Source organism: Neomonachus schauinslandi, chromosome 12 (assembly GCF_002201575.2).
Source record: "Neomonachus schauinslandi chromosome 12, ASM220157v2, whole genome shotgun sequence".
Taxonomy (NCBI): domain Eukaryota; kingdom Metazoa; phylum Chordata; class Mammalia; order Carnivora; family Phocidae; genus Neomonachus; species Neomonachus schauinslandi.
The window spans coordinates 100,111,501-100,123,534 of record NC_058414.1 but is presented as its reverse complement, the minus strand read 5'-3'; the positions used below and the strand labels follow the sequence as shown (position 1 = coordinate 100,123,534).

Below are 12,034 nucleotides of genomic sequence, written 5' to 3'. Positions count from 1 at the left end.
CAGTCGGTTAAGCGACTGCCTTCGGCTCAGGTCATGATCCTGGAGTCTCGGGATCGAGTCCCGATTCGGGCGCCCTGCTCGGCAGGGAGTCTGCTTCTCCCTCTGACCCTTTTCCCTCTTGTGCTGTCTCTCATTCTCTCTCTCAAATAAATAAATAAAATCTTTAAAAACAGAAAAGAAGCGGGAGGTATTTTACTTCCAAGTATTCTCCTCAGCGTTTGGTTGTTTTACCTTCTCTTGCAGCGGTGATGGCTCTTCTCACATTAAATTCTTAGCGTTCTCTTGGCCATTGGACTGCTGCCTCAGTGGGGGGGTTTTCTCACCCTCTACCCTGCCGCTGACCGGCTGCATCAGAATTCACGGACGCCGCACGCCATGTCAGCGTCTGGCGTCCGTGGCGCGGCCCGTGTGTCCCCCGGGGTGGACCTGCCGCATTGAGAATCAGCGCTGTGCATCCTTCCATTGGTGGTTTGTCTACACTGGCTGTTAGGCTCGAATACTCACTTCATAGCAGTTAGGGCTGTTTAAGAGCTTTTCGGGTGAAGGTTGGTCAGGGAAATGATCCCCAGAGAAGCACCACTTTTGTGTGTTTCTGAAGAACAGTCAGTATATTTGAGAGTATGTACTGACGGACCCCTGCTAGGCTGTCAGTGGGATTGCTGCTTCTTTGAAAGTGTCTTCGTGTCTTTTTTCTCTAGCTTGATTTTCTCCTGGCCTTTGATTCTTAGCATCTTGTCAGTGATGTGTGCTTAGGTGTGGTTTTGTTTCTGTTTAACCCACCTGGGGTGTATTTGATTCTTTTTGATAGATTCCAATTTTCTGTTGAGATTCACCTATTTGAAGATGATTTGGAAAATGCCCACAAAAAATTCCAAAATGAGTATCGCGTTCGAATCACGTGCTGCTCTTCCCTGGGGAATTGTAGCTTCTCGAATCTTGCTTGCATGGTACACGCCGGGCTCTCAAACAGTGATCTGTATGTTTTGTACGGCTTCTGTAGTTACTTCATCTTGGGCAGACTTGCAACCTTCTGGGATGGGTTTTCAACAGCTGTGCTCACTTAGGGTGTCATGGATGATCTTGCTAAATTATTTTAAATCTCTTTTTTGGGGGAAAACAAGTAATTTGTGGTTACAGGATACCCCCCACTCCCTTGCTACTCCAGCCGGTTTAGAAAAACAAGCTGAGTTCATATTTAATGTGTTTTAAAATCTGTTTCTCGGGGCGCCTGGGTGGCTCAGTTGGTTAAGCGACTGCCTTCGGCTCGGGTCATGATCCTGGAGTCCCGGGATCGAGTCCCACATCAGGCTCCCTGCTCAGCAGGGAGTCTGCTTCTCCCTCTGACCCTCCCCCCTCTCATGCTCTCTGTCTCTTATTCTCTCTCTTGCAAATAAAAAAAAAAAAAAAAAATTAAAAAAAAAAATCTGTTTCTCTGTGACTTCTCCCCCATGTTCTTTTTTTTTTTATAAAGATTTTTTATTTCTTTATTTGAGAGAGAGAGAGAATGAGAGACAGCACGAGAGGGAAGAGGGCAGAGGGAGAAGCAGGCCCCCTGCTGAGCAGGGAGCCCGATGCGGGACTCGATCCCAGGACTCCAGGATCATGACCTGAGCTGAAGGCAGTCGCTTAACCAACTGAGCCACCCAGGCGCCCCTCCCCCATGTTCTTTTATAATATTTTCTGGGACCACAGTCAAGGGTTCCCAGAGCATCATCCAGGTAGAAATAGCACACCTTACAAATTGGCCCATCCCTGGGTGCCATTTAGTTACAAGAGCAGCATGAGTGTTTTCGTGGTTCTTGATACATGCTGTGGTTCAAAAAATATTTGACCGGTTTATGGATGCCACCAAGTTGCTGTTTCTCTCTCATGTCACCTGAATGGCCCTATGCCTCTTCCCAGTCCTGTGCCATTCATTCAGCGGACAGGTGGAGTCCCCGATGATCTTGTACATCATCAGGACACAGTGCTGGACCGGGCTGGGACAAGTATAGAAAATAATTAACGAGATTTCCTCACCCACCCGTCATCCCTGAACTGAGCACCTACATAACTCCTGCCAAACAAAGGCAAAATGTGTTGTAATAAAGGCATAAACAGGTGCTGAATGATTAATCCTAGTCTGATAGGAAGGTCTGGGTTCCTGTAATTCTCTCATTTCTTTTCATTATTAAGTTAGCAGGGGTTTGGAATACAGTGGGAGAGAGAACCTTCTTTCTTAGTTAAAAAGAAAATATCACATTGAAATTTTTTCAAAGAAACACACTATCACTGTCCCAGCTCCTTAATACCATTTAACTTTTTGCTCACTTCTCTTGGACCTTTTTCATTTAAACACATATTTTATATAATTGTAATGTATAATTGTATAGCCGATGTTTTTCACTGCCATAAACCTTCTTTCTTTTACTTCAACATGGTCTTCCTAATTTTAGTATTTGATACTTCTTTCCCACTGGTAATCTAGTACTTAATGCATTTTCTTTTGTTGGGGGCAGATATTTTTCCAATTTCAATATTAGAAATAATGCCACATTGAACATCTTTGATTCCTACTCCTAAAATTTAGGATGACTACATAATTCAACAGAGAAAAAGCTAGCGCACAAACTGTATGAATGTTTTCGTGATTCTTGGTACGCGCTGTGGCTCCAATATTTTTCTAATGATTTGCATTAGCTGCTGTAACCAAACAATATTGGCCTATTGAGCAGCTCTAAGTGATACTTTAGAATTGCTTTAATCTTCATTTCTTCAGTTCTTAATAAAGGGAACCATTTTACCTGTGTTTGTTTGTTCTGGGCATTTAGAGGGTCATCTTCAGCACTGAGCTTTTGGCTTTTCACACACCACCCCCTCCGGTGCCATAGCAACCTGGTGTGGTGCCCCAGACGGGCTGTGTTGCCGGGGCTCACAGAGACGCCATATGTGAGCACACCCTGAACAGGCTCCGGCACACGCTGAACATTTGTCTCTAGACGATACCAAAGTGCAAGGCTATTACATCTCTCATACCTCTTCTCAGCCTCCAGGAAGTGAGAAAGGATGCTTGTTTGTTTTGTTACTGAACATATGAGAAACAGATTTTCATTTCAGGTCATTTGGTATAACTTCAGCGTTTTGAAATGAACTAACAACCACATACAGGAGAAATTAAACTGAAGTTTAATTCTTTTATACGGTTTTAACTGTATAAAGTCTCTGTGTACAAAGTCTTTAGATACAATGAAAAATTTTTGAAGTGAATTGCATTGTTTCAGTTTCAAAAAATCTCCAGTCTTTATAATACAAAAGTATTTTTGCCGATGTTAATAAATTCAGCTCTTTTAGCCTCTCAAACTTATAAAACTTAACATTGAAAATAACTGGTAAGATCTGGTTGGATATTTTGGTTGAAGGTATTTTTCCCCTGATGTATGGACTTTAAAGTATGTTTTTGTTTCTCCTGTTTGTCTTTAGGTGAAAAAGGCTTTCTTTGCCTTAGTAGCCAATGGTGTTCGAGCCGCGCCTCTGTGGGAGAGTAAGAAACAAAGCTTTGTAGGTAAGCAGCGTGGGTCTGGAAAGAAATCTGAAATGGGAACCTAAAAGCAGAAAGCCCAAGGTATCCTAATAGGTGCTGGTTTGGAACTCAGCCTCGAAAACATACTGCCAGGCTAAAGGACTTCTGGCTTTTACGTCTGGGTCAGGTGGGGCCGCTAGCAAATTCAAAACACTGAGGTGCTGCCATGGAGTTTCTTTTTCATATTTATTTAGTTATCCAGTTTCTTTTGATTCAGTACCTTTCTGGCTCCCTGAAGGAGCTTCTCTGCCTTTGCCAGTTGCTGTGAGGCCAGGGAACAGGGTGCGCAGGGGACGCTGTGCTGACCCCTGACCGTGGGCCGCCTTTGCTCGCGTGTATGCGGGCAGCCCCTGCTCTGTGGACCAGGCAAATGAAGCCATGTAGACGTGACCGATGCCTGCGCTAAGTCATTGCTGTCCTATCGGAAACATCCTGTAACTCAGTATCTGAACTCCAGAATCTCTCATTGTACAAATCACAGTAGGCGGCGGATGTTGGCTCTCCTAGTATGCATTACGCTGATTTAAAACTACCAGTTTGTCTGCCTCCTGCTTTAGGTGACCGTTTCCTCAAAGTAGTTTCATATCTTCTTTATCTCTGTAGCCCTGGAATCTGGCCCATAGTAGGCACTTAATAACTAGGGGCTAAATCAATACTTAAAGAACTATCGTTTGTAGAATGCTTCTCAGGAAACAATCCAAATGCCCCCGGAAGTGTCCTGTGTGTAAAGCTTTTGGAATACCTTACCTTATTGTCAAGTATATTAAATTATTTACATGTAGCTGCAAGTCTTCTGTGAGGTTTTATGTTAATCAGTAAGTTTTCTATCACTGAATTGCCAAATACTGTGGTTGATTCCATTGTACTTATTGTCAGGTTTAATTTCAGCTAAATTTATCTTAGTTTGTTGTAGATAATTCACAGACTAATAGTCCTAAATAATATAATACATTAAACTGTGCTTGATACCTTTAAAGTATGTTTTAGAAGCTTTTCTAGAAAATATTCCAGGTTTGCTTATCTTGTGAAATTTTTCATAGTTTTATATTTAACATATAATTCTTTGTTCCAGGAATGCTAACAATTACAGATTTCATAAATATACTACATAGATACTATAAGTCACCCATGGTAAGTGCCAGAAATCCTTATGTCGGTCATGCATATGTGTAGAGGGGTGGTGGTGCTGGTAGTTGATTTTTACAAGTATGTATATAACGGGCAGGGCACGTCAGTGTATATACAGTCACTAAATTTATGATCTTTATGACATTATGGGCGTGTTGCGGTGTTGTGACTGCGTGGACCCATGAATGGTCCGGTGCCACAGAGCTTATCTTCCCAGGCCTGTGTCCATGGGAGTGCAACCTCATGCAGTTACCCCCTAATTTTTTTCACGAGAACCATATGTACTCTGTGGTTTTAAAGAAGTAAACCTTAAAATTGGAAAAGTTCAGTTTTGATATTTTTCTGCCAGTTACAAAAAGACTGCTGCTGGCTTACTTTAGTGGGAGAACTCCCTGGTCCCTGGTCCCTGGTCCCTGGTCCCTGGTCCCTGGTCCAACTGTTTTATAAGAGCATAGTTTGAGGGGCGCCTGGGTGGCTCAGTCGTTAAGCGTCTGCCTTCGGCTCAGGTCATGATCCCAGGGTCCTGGGATCGAGCCCCGCATCGGGCTCCCTGCTCAGCGGGAAGCCTCCTTCTCCCTTTCCCACTCCCCCTGCTTATGTTCCCTCTCTCGCTGTGTCTCTGTGTCAAATAAATAAAATCTTTAAAAAAAAAAAAAAAAGCATAGTTTGAGAACCACGTAAAGCCTTTTATCTAACACTATGATTTTTGTGATTCTACCAGCTTGTTTGGTTTTTGGTTTTGGTTTTTGTTCGTTGGGGGGTTGCTTGCTTTGTGGGGGGGGGTTGTTTTTGTTTTTTGTTTTTTGCAAGGGTGGGCAAGGACTGAACTGTATAATTTTTTTTCTTTATTACTATTTTGGGTATCTGAAAAGTAAAAGACAATCTAATTACTATTCTTTTTACATGTAATGGTTAATATTGCCCAATAATTAAATTCCTGTATAAAATGAGAAAGTAAAAACATAAGAGATACTCTTAGGGGGCACCTGGGTGGCTCAGTCGGTTAAGCCTCTGCCATGGGCTCAGGTCATGATCCTAGAACCCTGGGATCAAGTCCCATATCGAGCTCCCTGCTCAGTGAGGAGTCTGCTTCTCCCTCTCCCTCTCCCCCTCCCCCCTGCTGGTGCGCTCTCTCACTGTCTCTCAAATAAATAAATAAAATCTATTTTTAAAAAAGATACTCTTAGGGGCACCTGGGTGGCTCAGTTGGTTAAGCGGCTGCCTTCGGCTCGGGTCGTGATCCTAGGGTCCTGGGATCGAGTCCCACTTCGGGCTCCCTGCTTCTCCCTCTCCCTCTGCCTGCCTCTCTACCTACTTGTGCTCTCTCTCTGTCAAATAAATAAATAAAATCTTAAAAAAAAAAAAGATACTCTTAGAATTAAGTTTTACCAAAGACTTTGTATGTATCCCATATTTATTTTACATGAGGTATCTGATTTCTTAAATACTACCAATGCAGGTGAGTATTGGTTTTCTTTATAATGATCGTATGTCTGCTTTTGAACTAGCAAAATCAACACAAATATGATTATTAACTGGATATATTTTTTTAAGATTTTTATTTATTTATTTATTTGACAGACACAGCGAGAGAGGGAACACAAGCAGGGGGAGTGGGAGAGGGAGAAGCAGGCTTCCCGTGGAGCAGGGAGCCCAATGCGGGGCTCGATCGCAGGACCCTGGGACCATGACCTGAGCCAAAGGCAGACGCTTAACAACTAAGCCACCCAGGCGCCCCAATAACTGGATATATTTTGATAAAATGCAGCTAAACCCCTATTAAAAATCTCAGCAAGGGGCACCTGGGTGGCTCAGTTAAGTGTCTGACTCTTGGTTTCAGCTCATGATCTCAGGGTTGTGGGATTCAGCGCACGTGGGGCTCTGCGCTCAGTGGGGAGTCTGCTTGAGACCCTCTCTCCCTCTGCCTCCCCACCCTTGCAAACACGCTCTCTCTAAAATAAATAAGTCTTAAAATAATAAAATAAAAATCTCAGCAGTAGCTAATTAAATCAAAATTTCTCTAAAATCAGTTGTCTAAATATACAGTCCAAATTCTTTTTTTATTAAGTTATAATTGACATACAATATTATATTAGTTTCACGCATACAACATAGTGATTCAATATTTTTATACATTACAAACTGATTAGCATAATAGGTCTAGTTACCATCTGTCACCATACAAAGTTAATTACAGTTTTATTTATATCCCCGTGACTTATTTATTTTATTTTTAAAGATTTTATTTATTTGACAGAGAGGGAGACAGCGAGAGCAGGAACACAAGCGGGGAGTGGGAAAGGGAGAAGCGGGCTTCCTGCTGAGCAGGGAGCCCAATGTGGGACTCCATCCCCCCATGCGGGACTCGATCCCAGGACCCTGGGATCATGACCTGAGCTGAAGGCAGACGCTTAATGACTGAGCCACCCAGACACCCCTATGACTTACTTATTTTATAACTAGAAGTCTGTACCTCTTGGTCTTCACCTGTTTCTCTTGTCCCTTCACCCCATTCTCCTCTGGCGACCATCAGTTTGTTCTCTGTATCTATGAGTATATTTCTGTTACTTGTTTGTTTTTTAGATTCTACATTAGGTGAAATCCTTTAGTATTTGTCTTTCTCTGTTTGACTTACTTCACTTAGCATAATTTCCTCTAGGTCCATTCACATTGCCACATTTAAATGGCAAGATTCCATTTTTTATGACTGATATTCCTGTGTGTGTGTATGTGTGTGCATTTGTTCATTCATCTATCAGTGGACACTTGGGTTGCTTCCTTATCTTGGCTATTGTAAATCATGCTGCAGCCTAGGACCCTGAGATCATGACCTGAGCCAAAGGAAGACGCTTAACCAACTGAGCCACCCAGGCGCCCCTGTTTTTAATTCTTTGAGGAAAGTCCATACTGTTTTCCACAGCAGCTGCACCAACTTTCATTCTCACAACAGTGCACGAGGGTCCCCTTTGCTCCACATCTTCGCCAACACTATTTCTTGTCTTTTTGATACTAGCTGTTCTGACAGGTGTGAGGTGCTATTCCATTGTGGGTCTGATTTGCATTTCCCCGATGGCTAATGATGATGAGCATCTTTTCAAATGCTTATATTGGGGGGCCAGTTTTTAAGCTTTGTTAGAGTGTTAATCTTTGGTTCAGTTCTGTTACTTCTGGGATCTCCGTGGAATTCCTTGGTGGTTTAGCGAGGACTTTCCGTTCTGCCTGGTCAAGACGCAATGTCTTCCATTCTGAGTCTTGGCCTGGCCTCCTGTCCTTTCACCCCGGGCACACCTGCTTAGGATTCAGTCAAAAACGCAAGGAGATCTCAGCGCCGCCTTCTCTTCTTGTTCTGGACAGCTCCTCCTGTCTGGTTTTCTGCCCACAAATTCCACTTGGCTCCATCTGTTCAGACTTTGATTTCTGTCTCTCTAACTCAGCAGGAGTGTCGTGCCCCAACTGGGTCACAGTCTCGAGAGAGAGATGTGGTGATCGTGGGCTCAGTTTGTTTGCGTGCCTTCTCCCGGGCGTGGCAGTCCTGCCCTGCTGATTGCCCAATGTCTGAGAACTGCTGTTGCACGTTTCCCCCCATTTTCTAATTGTCTGCAGCCGGAGACTAGTGTAGCCCTGACCCCTCCGTCGTGGCTGGCAGAGCTCCACTGGTATTTCCCACACCTCTCCGCGCTGTACCGTTCTGGTTGCGGTATGAATTTCAGAGTCCGCTTTCACTTCACACAATCTATTTGGAGTTAATCCTGAGCTTTTTACATAAAATGTAGTTCCATTTAATCTGCCCTTATTTTTGTTTTAAACAAAATGAAGAGTAGAAAGAAAAAGCATTCATAGTTTTTATGCTGAGGTGCCGTCTCTCGCCGCTGCCTGCGGTGTGTGCACCGCCCCCCCCACCCCACCCCCTCCCCGGTGCCCGCGGTCCGAGGAGCTCCCGTCTGGGCCACGCCGTCCAGTTCTCTTGTGACCAACCATCTTGGTTCTTGTTCATCTGACAATGTCCTGATGTCATCCTCGTGCCTGGAGAACACTTTTGCTGTTTTGTGGAAACTGAGTTAACAGTTGTTTTTAACACTTTGAAGATGTCATCTCATTGTCCTTTGGCCTCCCACTGCTTAGGATCAGAAGTCAATAAAAAGGTTTATCTTTCTGTCCTCTGGATAGTCCGCTTCTGGTTCAAGACTGTCTCTTTCCTTCGGTTTCAGCGCTAGCGGCCACACGCCTGCGTCTGGTTTTCCTTGTGTGTATCCTGCTCCAGGTATGCTACGTTTCCATGATCTTCTAGGTTCGCTCTTCACCTAATTTGGGAAGTTTCTGACTGCTGTTTCTTCAGATGTTTTTCTCTGTCTCATTCTTTCTCCCCTGGGACTTCAGTTCCATGTGTATCAGGCCGTCCCACAGGTCTCTGACCCTGTGTTCATCTTTCCGGTTTTAGTGTCGTTGATCGTACATGTGCTAATTCTTCCTTGGGTGATCTCCAGTCTTACTTTCAAACCTTACTCCTATTGAATTTTCAGTGAGATTGGGAGCTCCCACTTGAAAGATTTTGTAGGGTCTTTGTAAAATTTTCTATGGCTGGTTTTCCACAAAATGGAAATGGAAATGTTTTTTATTCTTTATTTAAATTCAATTTAGTTAACATATATTGTATTACTAGTTTCAGGGGTAGAATTCAGTATTTCATAAGTTGCGTATAGCAACCAGTGCTCATCACATCATGTGCCCTCCTTAATGCCCATCACCCAGTTACCCCATCTCCCCACCCACCTCCACTCCAGCAAGCCTGTTTGTTACATATATTTAAGAGTCACTTATGGTTTGCCTCCCTCTCTGTCTTTATCTTATTTTTCCTTCCCTTCCCCTAGGTTCATCTGTTTTGTTTCTTAAATTCCACATATGAGTGAAATCGTATGGTATTTGTCTTTCTCTGACTTACTTCGCTTAGCATAATACCCTCTAGTTCCATCCACGTCATTGTAAATGGCAAGATTTCATTATTTTTTTGATGGCTGAGGAATATATATATATATATACACATACACACATATATATACACACACACGCACACCCCACATCTTCTTTACCCATTCATCTGTCAGTGGACATCTGGGCTCTTTCCATAGTTTGGCTATTGCAGACGTTGCTGCTATGAACATTGGGGTGCATATGGGCCTTCTTTTCACTACATCTGTGTCTTTGGGGTAAATATACCCAGTAGTGCAATTGCTGGGTCATAGGGTAACTGTATTTTTAAGTTTTGGGGGAACCTCCATACTGTTTTCCAGAGTGGCTGCACCAGCTTGCATTCCCACCAACAGTGTAGGAGGGTTCCCCTTTCTCCACATCCTCGCCAACATCTGTCATTTCCTGTCTTGTTAATTTTAGCCATTCTGACCAGTGTGAGGTGGTATCTCTTTGTGGTTTTGATTTGTATTTCCCTGATGATGAGTGATGTTGAGCACTTTTTCATGTGTCTGTTGGCCATTTGTATGTCTTCCTGGAGAAATGTCTGTTCATGTCTTCTGTCCATTTCTTGATCGGATTATTTGTTCTTTGGGTGTTAAGCTTGATAAGTTCTTTATAGATTTTGGATACTAGCCCTTTATCTGATATGTCATTTGCAAATATCTTCTCCCATTCTGTGGGTTGCCTTTTAGTTTTGTTGACTATTTCCTTTGCTGTGCAAAAGCTTTTTATCTTGATGAAGTCCCAGTAGTTCATTTCTACCCTTGCTTCCCTTGCCTTTAGAGATGTGTCTAGCAAGAAGTTGCTGCGGCTGAGGTCGAAGAGGTTGCTGCCTGTGTTCTCCTCTAGGATTTTGATGGATTCCTGTCTCACATTGAGGTCTTTCATCCATTTTGAGTCTATTTTTGTGTGTGGTGTAAGGAAATGGTGCAGTTTCATTCTTCTGCATGTGGCTGTCCAATTTTCCCAACACCATTTGTTGAAGAGACTGTCTTTTTTCCATTGGACATTCTTTCCTGCTTTGTCGAAGATTAGTTGACCAGAGAGTTGAGGGTCCCCTTCGGGGCTCTATTCTGTTCCATTGATCTATGTTTTTGTGCCAGCACCATACTGTCTTGATGATGACAGCTTTGTAATAGAGGCTGAAGTCGTAATTGTGATGCCACCAGCTTTGGTTTTCTTTTTCAACATTCCTTTACCTATTCGGGGTCTTTTCTGGTTCCATACAAATTTTAGGATTCTTTGTTCCAGCTCTGTGAAAAATACTCATGGTATTTTGATAGGTATTGCATTGGATGTATAGATTGCTTTGGGTAGCATAGACATTTTAACAATATCTGTTCTTCCAGTCCATGAGCATGGAATATTTTTCCATCTCTTTGTGTCTTCCTCAGTTTCTTTCATGAGTGTTCTGTAGTTTTCGGAGTACAGATCCTTTACCTCTTTGGTTAGGTTTTCCTAGGTATCTTAATGGTTTTTGGAGTAATTGTAAATGGGATCGATTCCTTGATTTCTGTTTCTTCTGCTTCATTGTTAGTGTATAGAAATGCCACTGACTTCTGTGCATTGATTTTATATCTGTGACTTTGCTGAATTCCCCTATCAGTGCTAGCAGTTTCTTGGTGGAGCCTTTTGGGTTTTCTACATAGAGGATCATGTCGTCTCAGAAGAGTGAAAGTTTGACTATTTCTTTGCCAATTTAGATGCCTTTTAGTTCTTTTTGTTGTCTGATTGCTGAGGTGAGGACTTCCAGTACTATGTTGAATAGCCGTGGTGAGGGTAGACATCCCCATCATGTTCCTGACCTTAGGGGGAAAGCTCTCTGTTTTTCCCCATTGAGAATGATATTCGCTGTGGGTTTTTCGTATATGGCTTTTACGATATTGAGGTATGTACCCTCTATGCCTATACTGTGAAGAGTTTTGATCAAGAAAGGATGCTGTACTTTGTCAAATGCTTTTTCTGCATCTATTGCGAGGATCATATGGTTCTTGTCCTTTCTTTCATTAATGTGGTGTATCATGTTGATTGATTTGCGGATGTTGAACCACCCTTGCAGCCCAGGGATAAATCCCACTTGGCCGTGGTGAATAATCCTTTTAATGTACTGTTGGATCCTATGGGCTAGTATTTTGGTAAGAATTTTTGCATCCGTGTTCAGTCAGGGATATTGGTCTGTAATTCTCCTTTTTACTGGGGTCTTTGGTTTTGAGATAAAGGTAATGCTGACCTCATAGAATGAGTTTGGAAGTTTTCCTTCTACTTCTATTTTTTGAAACCGTTTCAGAAGAACAGGTGTTAATTCTCCTTTAAATGTTTGGTAGAATTCCCCTGGGACACCATCTGGCCCTGGACTCTTGTTTGTTGGGAGGTTTTTGA

The 12,034-nt window shown here is 42.8% G+C and overlaps 1 protein-coding gene across 3 annotated transcripts in view; it reads left to right on the top strand.

Annotated features, from left to right (window-relative positions):
* PRKAG2 (protein kinase AMP-activated non-catalytic subunit gamma 2) overlaps positions 1-12,034 on the top strand; it is a 255,974-nt gene that overhangs the window by 226,897 nt on the left and 17,043 nt on the right. For all 3 annotated transcript variants that reach the window (XM_044920129.1, XM_044920130.1, XM_044920131.1), the window contains 2 exons: positions 3,460-3,541; positions 4,632-4,690. In XM_044920129.1, the coding sequence (XP_044776064.1) occupies positions 3,460-3,541; positions 4,632-4,690 (141 nt within the window). The remainder of the gene's footprint in view (positions 1-3,459; positions 3,542-4,631; positions 4,691-12,034) is intronic.